Source organism: Trichechus manatus, unplaced genomic scaffold (assembly GCF_000243295.1).
Source record: "Trichechus manatus latirostris isolate Lorelei unplaced genomic scaffold, TriManLat1.0 scaffold00100, whole genome shotgun sequence".
In the NCBI taxonomy this organism is placed as follows: domain Eukaryota; kingdom Metazoa; phylum Chordata; class Mammalia; order Sirenia; family Trichechidae; genus Trichechus; species Trichechus manatus.
In genome coordinates this window covers 9297159-9309855 of record NW_004444036.1, presented here as the reverse complement: position 1 = coordinate 9309855, position 12697 = coordinate 9297159, and the positions used below count along the sequence as shown (strand labels likewise).

Below are 12697 nucleotides of genomic sequence, written 5' to 3'. Positions count from 1 at the left end.
CAACATTCAAAAAGCTTAAAGGAGCATCTCCTCTTTGCAAAGTACTAGGTGCTGTGAGAGACACGAAGATAAAAAAGACAGTTCTTGTACTCTCAGAACTTAAAATCTAATACGACAGAGATAAATAGCAACTGACTCTAAAACAAGACTTAGAATACATGCCCTAACAGAGTTACAGATAAAGCACTTGGAATTTCAAAGGAAGGATAGACTGAGGGTTGGGGGAATTTAACAAAGATGGCTCTGAGGAGATTCTTGATTCTCTATTACCAGTTTCAAGGCCTCACCCAGTTGGTTATGACATTATAGAATGATAGAGAAAAATGACAAAGATTAAAATATATTTTGTCAAAGTTACTAAAATACAAGAGGGCATCAGCGTTCATTCATTCAACTTTTGATCATTATAAACTGACCACCCCACACACAAACCAAAAAGATCTCCTACACAGAATAAGACTTTCATAGATCAGCTGAAGAATAATCAAGTCAAGCACAACAGTGCCGCCTGCCAGCCATGAGTTTAGGTTCAGCATGATTGCCATCTGTGTCTGTGAAATTGAATATTTTATTGTACTTGGGGCTAATTAATTTATGAAAAGGAGTAGGCACAGAAAAGGAGAAGTATTGCTAAGAGGCATCCTAAAAGCTCCAACCCCACTGGAATGCTCATAACAACATTACGTTGTTTGACTAAGTGTTTGACTGAAATGGAAGATACAATTTAAAGAACATGTACTAAATGCTGGCAATAAATTGTTGAAAACTAATCTTCAAGGTGAAGCATAATTAGAGATCTTTTTTTTTTCTCCCTAGCTTTCTGGGAATGGAATCTTTATAACATCTCAGTCTATTGTCTGACTTTCACATTTGACTTTTAAATCCATTTTCAGAAAGGCATTAAGTAAAAATTAAGGGAATGCAGGTACTTAATAACGACAGCCACAAAATCCTGGGTGTCACCCAAATGATTTTAAAAAACCACGAGCAGGCCTACATGGAAAGGTTTTGGAGGTTACTGAACATGACCATTGAGAGTGAAAAGCTGGCCTGTGTATTCCCTTCAAGAATCCCTTAACTCCTTTAGTTTATTACCCTGATAAAATCTGTAGGTCTTCAAATCGACTTATTTCACAAGCAACAATGTTCCACTACACAGGGTTGGAGTTGCCTACCCTCAAGTGGCTCACAGTCAAGTAAGGCAAAAGGACCTCAGACTACCAGCATAATATAAACACAGTACCCTATGAGGTAACACTAAGAGAATAGTTAATTCTGCCTGGGAAATCAGGGAAGGCTTCACAGGGGACATTTCCGAAAGAGGAGTAGAATTTCACTATCAGTGAACAGGGTAACACAGTGGCATAAGCGGAGGAAAAGGCATGAGCCAAATTACAAAGGATAAAAATACAAGGTGTATTCAGAAACTGAAAGAAAGTCAGCATGGAAGGTAAGTGCAATGCGAGCGTAGAGTGAATGGGAGAACTGGGAGATTTGGGGGAAGCAGCACATCCCAGCGCTGCCATTTACTGGGTGGCATCAGACCACCAGTTAACCTCCCTGAGCCTGCAGTGGACAGTTGTTTTTTTTAAGCTGCCCAGCATCTGAACCCGTTTGTGAAATTCCCCCCTTATAAGTCTTGATGGAAGGCAGAGCTTACGCCCCACTACAAAAGCTGGAAAAAGGTCAGGTGCTCTTTCCCAGACTCCCTTGCAGGTAAAGCATAGGCATATAAAATAGGCTCTACCAATTAGAAACACCTGCTCAGACTTTAAATCAGAAGGTAGTGTCACAAGGAAGTGAAGGGGCTGACTTAAGGAAGATTCTAGAAGTAGTGACAGCTGCAGAAGATTGAGTGCCTCGGGCAACAGTGCCAGTAATGCCCCAAGGTACAAGCCACAGCATCAAGTACTTGGCCATGTTGGCAATGACTTCCTCACCGCACCAGTTTTATGGCACGATTTTAAGCACTGTTCCTGGCTAAGCAGCCCCAGACTGGCTCTCCAGCCCTCTTAGAGTTTCTGTGAACAGCACAGTGTCCTTCTAATAAATGCCTTGTCTTTCTAAATCAGTCAGAGTTGGTTCCTGTAGCTTGCAACTAAGGACTCTAGCTAATGCAGAGCCTCAGTGTCCTCATCTGTGAAATGGGGATAATGGTGTCTGCTTCATAAAGTTGGTAAGAGTTATGCGAAGATGTTTGTCTTCCTTTGTATTTAGCAATATAGGAGACGTTCATTTAATGTGTGTGTATAGCAGCAAGACAGTCACACACACATGCAGTACTGAGGCCTAGCTTCTAGAAAGCAAAATTAAACAAAGCCATTTTCTCAGGGAAGCCTCAATATAGCACTGCAAACAATTAGATATGTACCATCTCAACTCCATGAGGACTGAAATCATGTCTAGCCTACCCACCACTGTAACACCAGAGCCTGGCAGAATATCTATGCTTAGTAGGTACAAAATAAATATTTGCTGAATAAACAAATTCATGAACCATTTACCTGCTTTTCGTTCTATCATTAAGCTCTCCCTGAGTCCTTCTCATATATAATGGCTACTTACAGACTTTTCACTGCCTTTGTCAAGGTACCACATCTTCTAATACTTAAGAAAAAAAAAATAGACCTAGATTTTCCTTTTTGGAATACATTTCCAATGCTTCACATAGATAAGTTAGCAAAAAAAAAAAAAAAAAAAGAATAAGCATGAAAAAAATCCAGTTGTAAAAGGTTAAACATCTGGTTCAAAATTACCATCTGCAGCATCCCCATTCTCCCCAAAAGCAGACAGAAACTAGCCTGCAACAGTCTTTCAGCCAACAATCTTTCAGTCAGCTCTAAAGGAAAGATTCCAGTCACAAGCCCAGCAACTACTTAATCAACACCATAACTTAAAAGGGATCTCAAGATTGCACAGTATCCTCCTGAGAGTGATTTCTTGATGTTCACGGATGACATACAGTTTTTAGGGTGAGGAAAGGGCTTAGTGGCAAATCACTCATATAGGGCTGAAAAGACTGTTCACACTCACATGCTACATCCCATTTGTAATCCAGACTAGTCGACTCTCCGAAATAAATAGTCTTAAAAAACAGAGGGCAAGAACAAATTGAAATCTGTGACTCACAACCAGGTGGACGCAAAGGAAGCTGATTAGGCGGCAAGTTCTCATTAATGGTGATGTATTTGAGTGACAGATGAAACGCTTCAGCTAAGACAGTGAAGCATATGATTTTAAGTTAGAAGTTCACTGAAGTTAAGTCACACTTTAGTTGAATACTGTTCAAAAATCTGAAATCAGAGAAACCCATTTGCATTTTCGTATTCTATTTTTGCGAATAAAAGATTACCACCGACAAACTGAGTGAGATACAGGGCATTCAAAATGCCACTGAACTGATGCATCTTTTTAAAAAGAAACGTCACCAGAAATGACTAAATTGTGCACGCTATTTCTATGCAGCACTTGAACAACTTTCCATGGAACAATTTGAAAGAAATTGTTAATGCATAAAGTAGAAACCCATTACCTAAAAAGACGAAACGCATTTGTATCTAGTGATGGCACTTAGAGCTTTCTTTCCTTAGTTCCAATGTATAACAATTTCCCTGGAATTCCTAGAAAGGGGGACGCACATCTGTCCTGTCCTAGCCCTCAAGCGGATACTTGAGGAAGGAGTAAAATACTTGCAGCCAAGGCAGTGCCCCCACTGAGACCAGTCTCGATGATGGTGTGCCCAACACGTGGGGTGCGACTCACCAAAAGCAATAAAAAGGCAGATGCTGTGACCCGCAGTGACAGAGGTGAGGCAGTCTCCGAAACAAAAAGCCCCACAGGGGGTTGCACTGGTTTGCAAGGAGTAAACGGTCCTGGCAAGGAAGCTCACGTCCAAAGCCAGAAGGAACCCCGCCCAAGACGATCTTAGTCCGCTCCCTCAGGGACCCGCGGGACGACCTGGGAGTGTGCTTCGCTTAGAAAAAATAGAGACTTCCAGAATCCCCACCACCCGCAATCATGGCACGGTCCCCGCACTCCCAACCGAGCATCACGCGCACGAGGCTGACCCTCACCGCTCGCCCCCGGCTCGCAATCGTCGCCGTGCACCGGCGCCATGGTCCCCGAATCTCCGGATTCCGCGCCAACCAGCCTGAAACTGGCGCGGGGGCCGAGACAGGCGCCAGCCCGAAAGCCAATCAGCTGCTCGCGAGGCGGCGGACTTCCGCCCGGAAGGCCAGTTACGTGCCGTGCCCCGCCGCTCCGCGCCCCGCCCCCAGCCTTCCCGCGGGAGCACGTTTGGCGCCCTGTGATGACCCCTTAGGGAAAGCTTCAGCTGAGCAAAGGCCGGAGCAGAGCTAGAGAAAAGAAGCGGTCGGGCGCTGGAAAGGAGCCTTCTGGAGACTGGCTGCGCAGGCGCACGCATGCTGATGAAAAAGATTTGGGCACGTAGGAGTAGGGGCTCTCTGGTTCTGAGAGCTGGTTTTCCGGGAAAAGAGGCGCGGGCGGGTAAAGAATGGGCGTGATTGTATCGTTTCCGGAGAAAGCGACTGCCTCCTGCTGCGCACTCTGAGTTTTAATTGATACTTCGCTTCAGAGTGTTAATGCAGTCGCTATAGGATTTTTATTTTTGACTAAGTCGCCATTTAAAGATATATACATCACCTAAACCAAATAGCATCACAGAAAAAAAAAGCATCACTAACAAGGGGCAATCTAACCTCATGCCTTCTGATGGGATGCACTTGAAAAAAGGAACATCACCTATGTGGTCTTCTTGCAAAAAAAAAAAAAATTTTAACCTGAATCTAACCATGAGGAAACAATCAGATGCATACAAAGTGTAGGATAATCTACAAAATATCTAGCCAGAACTCTCGCAAAATGTCCATGTTATGAAAGACAAAAAGGCGAACTGAAGGGGATTAAAGACAACGAAGGACTTGAGTCTTGAATGAGCCCTAGGCATTAAAAACAAAAAAACGTAAAGGATATTATTTGGGAACATTGGAGGACTTAAGAGGACATATTATTATACTGATGTTAAATTTCTCAGGCGTGATAAAACTATCGTGATTATGTTGTTGTTAGGTGCCAATGAGTCGGTTCCAACTCATAGCGACCCTATGTACAACGGACGGAAACACTGCACCATCCTGTGCCATTCTCATAATCGTTGTTATGCTTGAGCTCGTTGTTGCAGCCACTGTGTCAATCCATCTTGCTGAGGGTCTTCCTCTTTTTCGCTGACCCTCTACTTTACCAAGCACTGATGTCCTTCTCCAGGGACTGATCCCTCCTGATAACATGTCCGAAGTATGTGAGATGCAGTCTCGCCATCCTTGCTTCTAAGGAGCATTCTGGCTGTACTTCTTCCAAGACAGATTTCTTCGTTCTTTTGGCAGTTCACAGTATATTCAATATTCTTTGCCAACATCATATTTCAAAGGTGTCAATTCTTCTTCAGTCTTCCTTATTCATTGTCCAGCTTTCGCATACATATGAGGCGACTGAAAACACCATGGATTGGGTCAGGCGCACCTTAGTCTTCAAGGTGACATCTTTGCATTTTAACACTTTAAAGAGGTCTTTTGCAGCAGATTTGCCCAGTGCAATGCGTCTTTTGATTTCTTGACTGCTGCTTCCATGGGTGTTGATTGTGGATCCAAGAAAAATGAAATCTTTGACAACATCAATCTTTTCTCTGGTTGTCATGATGTTGCTTATTGGTCCAGTTGTGAGGATTTTTGTTTTCTTTATGTTGAGGTGTAATCCATACTGAAGGCTGTGGTCTTTGATCTTCATCAGTAAGTGCTTAAAGTCCTCTTCACTTTCAGCAAGCAAGGTTGTGTCATCTGGATATCACAATGAGTCTTCCTCCAATTCGGATGCTGCATTCTTCTTCATATAGTCCAGCTTCTTGGATTATTTCCTCAGCATACAGATTGAATAAGTATGGTGAAAGGATACAACTCTGACACAGACCTTTCTTGACTTTAAACCATGCAGTATCCCTTTCTTCTGTTCGAACGACTGCCTCTTGATCTATGTACAGGTTCCTCATGAGCACAATTAAGTGTTCTGAAATTCCCATTCTTCGAAATGTTACCCATAAGTTGTTATGATCCACACATTCAAATGCCTTTGCATAGTCAATAAAACACAGGTAAACATCTTTCCTAACAACAACAACACGTCTGTCACTTTGTCGTACTGTGGGGGCTTGCGTGTTGCTGTGATGCTGGAAGCTATGCCACCAGTATTCAAATACCAGCAGGGTCACCCATGGCCGACAGTTTTCAGCTGAGCTTCCAGACTAAGACAAACTAGGAAGAAGGGCCCGGCAGTTTACTTCTGAAAAGAATTAGCCAGTGAAAATCTTATGAATAGCAGCTGAACACTATCTGATGCCAGAAGATGAGCCCCTTGGGTTGGAAGGCATTCAAAATACGACTGGGGAAAGCTGCTGCCTCAAAGTAGAGTCGACCTTAATGACGTGGATGGAGTCAAGCTTTTGAGACCTTCATTTGCTGATGTGGCATGACTCAAAATGAGAATAAACAGCTGCAAATATCCATTAATAATCGGAACATGGAATGTATGAAGTATGAATCTATGAAAATTGGAAATCGTCAAAAATGAAATGCATAAACATCAACATCCTAGGCATTAGTGAGCTGAACTGGACTGGTATTGGCCATTTTGAATTGGACAATCCTATGGTCTACTATGCTGGGAATGACAAATTGAAGAGGAATGGCGTTGCATTCATCATCAAAAAGGACATTCATTCCAAGATCTATCCTGAAGTACAATGCTGTCAGTGATAGGATAACATCCATATGCCTACAACGAAGACCGGTTAATACGACTATCATTCAAATTTATGCACCAACCACTAAGGCCAAAGATGAAGGCAAGGGGCCAACTGTAGAACAGACCATCAATTGCTCATATGCAAATTCAAGCTGAAGAAAATTAGAACAAGTCCACGAGAGTCAAAGTATGACCTTGAGTATATCCCACCTGAATTTAGAGACTATCTCAATAATAAATTTGACTCATCGAACACTAATGACTGAAGACCAGACAAGTTGTGGAATGACATCAAGGACATCATACGTGAAGAAACCAAGCAAAAGGTTATTAAAAAGACAGGAAAGGAAGAAAAGGCCAAAATGGATGTCAGAAGAGACTCTGAAACTTGCTCTTGAACGTCGAGTAGCAAAAGCGAAAGGAAGAAATGACAAAGTAAAAGAGCTGAATAGAAGATTTCAAAGGGCGGCTCGAGAAGACAAAGTATTATAAAGACATATGCAAAGACTCGGAGTTATTAAACCAAAAGGGAAGAACACGCTCAGCATTTCTCAAGCTGAAAGAACTGAAGAAAAAATTCAAGCCTCGAGTTACGATATTGAAGGATTCTATGGGGAAAATGTTAAACGACGCAGGAAGCATTAAAAGAAGATGAATACACAGAGTCACTATGCCAAAAATAATTGGTCATCATCCAACCATTTCAGGAGGTAGCATGTCGTCACGAACCGATGGTACTGAAGGAAGAAGTCCAAGCTACACTGAAGGCACTGGGGAGAAACAAGGCTCCAGGAATTGATGGAATACCAACTGAGATATTTCAACAAATGGATGCAGGACTGGAAGTGCTGACTTGTCTATGCCAAGAAATTTGGAAGACAGCTACCTGGCCAACTGACTGGAAGACATCCATATTTGTGCCTGTTCCCAAGAAAGGTGATCCAAGCAAATGTGGAAATTACTGAACGATATCATTAGTATCACATGAAAGTAAAACTTTGCTGAAGATAACTCAGAAGCGGCTGCAGCAATACATTGACAGGGAACTGACAGAAATTCAAGCCAGATTCAGAAGAGGACGTGGAATGAGGGATATCATTGCTGATGTGAGATGGATCCTGGCTGAAAGCAGAGAATACTAGAAAGATGTTTACCTGTGTTTTATTGACTATGCAAAGGCATTGCACTGTGTGGATCATAACAAATTATGGATAATATTGTGACGAATAGGAACTCCAGAACACTTAATTGTGCTCATGAGGAACCTGTGCACAGATCAAGAGGCAGTCGTTTGAACAGAACATGGGGATACCATGTGGTTTAAAAGTCAGGAAAAGTGTGCGTCAGGATTGTATCCTTTCACCATACTTATTCAATCTGTATGCTGAACAAATAATCTGAGAAGCTGGACTATATGAAGAAGACAGCATCAGGATTGGAGGAAGACTCATTAAAAAACTGGATATGCAGATGACACAACCTTGCTTGCTGAAAGTGAAGAACACTTGAAGCACTTACTGATGAAGATCAAAGACCACAGCTTTCAGTACGGATTACACCTCAACATAAAGAAAAATCTTCACAACTGTACCAATAAGCAAGATTATGATAAACAGAGAAAAGATTGAAGTTGTCAAGGATTTCATTTTATTTGGATCCACAATCAACACCGATTGAAGCAGCAGTTAGGAAATCAAATGACGCATTGCATTGGGCAAATCTGCTGCGAAAGGCCTCTTTAAAGTATTAAAAAGCAAAGATGTCACCTTGAAGACTAAGGTGTGCCTGACCCAAGCCATGGTGTTTTCAGTCGCCTCATATGCATGTGAAAGCTGGACGATGAGTACGGAAGACTGAAGAAGAAATGACACCCTTGAATTGCGGTGTTGGCAAAGAATATTGAATATACTGTGGACTGCCAAAAGAATGAAGACATCTGTCTTGGAAGAAGTACAGCCAGAATGCCCCTTAGAAGCAAGGATGGTGAGACTAATTCTCACATACTTTGGACATGTTATCAGGAGGGATCAGTCCCTGGAGAAGGACATCATGCTTGGTAAAGTAGACGGTCAGTGAAAAAGAGGAAGACCCTCAGCAAGACAGATTGACACAGTGGCTGCAACAATGGGCTCAAGCATAACAACAATTGTGAGGATGGCGCAGGACTGGTAGGGTCGCTATGAGTTGTAACTGACTCAAAGACACCTAACAACAACAACAACAAACATCTTTCTGGTATTCTCTGCTTTCAGCCAGGATCCATCTGACATCAGCAATGATATGCCTCATTCCACGTCGTCTTCTGAATCCGGCTTGAATTTCTGGGGATTTACTGCTGCAACTGCTTTTGAATGATGTTCAGCAAAATTTTACTTTCGTGTGATATTAATGATAATTTCCACATTCGGTTGGATCACCTTTGTTGGGAATAGGCATAAATCTGAATCTCTTCCAGTGAGTTGGCCAGGTAGCGGTCTTCCAAATTTCTTGGCGTAGACTAGTGAGCACTTCCAGCGCTGCATCCATTTGTTGAAACATCCCAATTGGTATTCCGTCAATTCCTGGAGCCTTGTTTTTCACCAATGCCTTCAGTGCAGCTTGGACCTCTTCCTTCAGTACCATCGGTTCCTGATCATATGCTACATCCTGAAATGGTTGAATGTCAACCAATTCTTTTTGGTACAGTGACTCTGTGTATTCCTTCCATCTTCCTTTGATGCCCTGGTAGTGCGGTGGTTAAGAGCTTGGCTGCTAAAACGGAGAGGGTTAGGAGCAGGTTGAATGGATGCAGGAAATCAACGGTGGAAATGAGGAGTGTGCCGTCACAGTATAGGGAGAGCAATTGGGGTCACATAATGGTGTATGTATAAATTTTTGTATGAGAGACTGACCTGAATTGTAAACTTTCACTTAAACTACAACAATGAAAAATAAAAATAATAATGAAAAAAGAAAAGAAAACAGCTTGGCTGCTAACCAAAAGGTTGGCAGTTCGAATCCACCAGCCGCTCCTTGGAAACCCTATGGGGCAGTTCTACTCTGTCCTTAGGGTCGCTATGAGTGGGAATTGACTCAACGGCAATGGGTGTGGTTTTTTTTTTTTTTTTTGCATCATTTAATATTTTCCCCATAGAATCCTTCAATATTGCAACTCGAGGCTTGAATTTTTTTCTTCAGTTCTTTCAGCTTGAGAAATGCCGAGCATGTTCTTGCCTTTTGGCTTTCTAACTCCGGGTCTTTGTACATGTCATTATAATACTTTACTTTGTCTTCTCAAGCCGCCTTTTGAAATCTTCTGTTCAGCTCTTTTACGTCATCATTTCTTCCGTTTGCTTTAGCTACTTGACATTCAAGAGCAAGTTTCAGAGTCTCTTCTGACATCCATTTTTGTGTTTTCTTTCTTTCCTGTCTTTTTAATGACCTCTTGCTTTCTTCATGTATGATGTCCTTGATGTCATTCCTCAACTCATCTGGTCTTCGGTCATTAATGTTGAACGCGTCAAATCTATTCTTGAGATGGTCTCTAAATTCAGGTGGGATATACTCAAGGTCATACTTTGACTCTCATGGACTTCTCATTTTCTTCAGCTTCAACTTGAACTTACATATGCGCAATTGATGGTCTGTTCTACAGTCGACCCCTTGCCTTGTTCTGACTGATGATATTGAGCTTTTCCATTGTCTCTTTCCACAGATGCTTGAATTTCTGGCATTTCTCTGTTGATTTACTGCTGCAACGGTTTTTGAATTGTCTTCAGCAAGATTTTACTTGGGTGTGATATTAATGATATTGTGCGATAATTTCCACAGTCTGTTTGATCACCTACAGGGTGGCAATGAGTGGGAATCAACTCAATGGCAGTGAATTTAGGGTTTTGGGTTTATTACTAATTGGCCTTTTGATGTTCATATAAATATCCAGTTTGGGACAATCCAAATTTTGCATGGTCCAAAACTTACACAATGAGGGGAGGAGGTGTCCCTCTTAAGAAAATGAATACAAACTTTCAAATACAAAACTGAGTATGAAAATAAATATTTAGAACGAGAAATCAGAACAAATTAAAAATTTCAGAAGCTGAAAAATACCACAAACATCACAAAATCCAGGGGAAAATAACAGTATTTTAAACTCATTTTATAACTTTTTATTTTGGTACCATGTCTTGCTTTTTCTAAATTGCAAGAATGGTACAAAGAATTTCCATATACCCTAATCCAGATTTACAAATTTTAACGTTTTGCCCAATCTGCTTTCTTGTTCTCTCTCCCTCTCTCTCAGGTTACTCTGTCTCTTTAATCTTCTTCCATATGCCTTTTTGTCTTTCATAATATTGATGTTTCGAAGTATTCAGGCCAGATGTTTTGTAGATTGTATTAGACTTTGGATATGTCTGATTATTTCCTCATTGTTAGATTCTTGTGTATGGTACAATGTATGCATCTCATTTTATCTTTTTCCAAATAGGTATCAACATAGTATTTTTATTAAGTAACGCCTGACACTTATCTATAATATTCTGTAATACTTTCTTTCCTACATTTTTTTGCCCACCCACATTCCCTCTTGACATTCAGTTCTCATCTCAAGAAACAGCTTCCTGTTCAGGGATGTGCCCCAGGCCCAGAATATAGCCAGGCTTCTGGGGGGTGCAGAGGGAGAGACTGCATTGTGAAGAAAGAAAGCAAAGGCCGAGCTCACCATGGTGCTGAGGAGGGCAGACTTTGGAGGTTTCATGTCTCGGCCTCTTTTGCCCCAGAGTTCACCCACATTTCTTGTTGACTCATTAGACAACTGCTGGCCTTGTTTTGTAAGAATCCTCCAGAAAAACATATCATCTCCTCATGTGACAACAATTTTATATCATTTTCTCTAAACAGGATATAAAGATATTTCAGTCTGTCCTCTAGTATGGTTGATCAATGTTTGCTTCTTATTACTGATTGTTTAGAAAATGTTCTTTCTGTTTCATAACACCTTATTTATTATCATGTTAAGTTGTGACCCATATGTTGTGATACGTAACACGTAGTAATTTGCATTCAGATACACTCTCTGTTTAAAGTACTAATACAAATTCATGCCTGTTGTTATTTGCCACCCAGTTGATTCTAACTCATGGCGATCACATGTGCAATTCCCTTTTTAAAATGGTTGGAACTTTTATACTTGTATTATCAAGTTCATTGCTAACTTGAGAGAACCATTTTGGCTAGGCATTAACGAGAACCAAATCCTTCCCTTACAATTTCACATGTCTGATCATTTTCCACATGCCAACTTATAACTCTAAACATTTCAAATCTTGTGTCTTTTTTCACTACCCACATCCTTCGGGGGCCAGGACCTGTAGGACAGTTACATATCATGCTATGACTTCTGTTGCTGCACATTTGGATCACAACTCCAGGTGTAGTTTCCTAGTGCCGCTGTAACACAAACACCACAAGTGGATGGCTTTAAATAACACAAATTTATTTTCTCACAGTTCAGGAGGCTAGAAGTCCAAATTCAGGGCATTGGCTTTAGGGGAAGACCCTTGTCAGTAGCCCAGGCATTCCTTGGTTGTATCTGTCTTTCCCAATAAGTGCTTCCTTCTGTGTCTAATCTGCTCCTTTTATAACTGGGAAGCGATTAGGTTTAGGACATGCCCTAGACTGATATGGTCTCATTAACATAACAAAGAAAACCCTATTCCCAAACAAGATTACTTCCATAGGTATATTAGTTAGAATTCCAACACATATTTTGGGGGCGGGGGGTGGGGCACAATTCAAACCATAACACCAAGTAACTCAGCACAGTGGTGTAGGAATGCTTTTGGAAGCTATTCCTACACCAGAGGTCTATCAATTGTTTAAATATATATGAAAGTGGCTTCAA

At 41.4% G+C, this 12697-nt stretch overlaps 1 protein-coding gene across 2 annotated transcripts in view; it reads right to left on the bottom strand.

Annotated features, from left to right (window-relative positions):
* Positions 1-4173, bottom strand: part of POLA1 (DNA polymerase alpha 1, catalytic subunit) — a 312753-nt gene extending 308580 nt beyond the window's left edge. For both annotated transcript variants that reach the window (XM_023737298.1, XM_023737299.1), the window contains exon 1: positions 4074-4173. In XM_023737298.1, the coding sequence (XP_023593066.1) occupies positions 4074-4116 (43 nt within the window). In that variant the 5' untranslated portion in view covers positions 4117-4173. The remainder of the gene's footprint in view (positions 1-4073) is intronic.
* Between the last annotated feature and the right edge of the window lie 8524 nt (positions 4174-12697).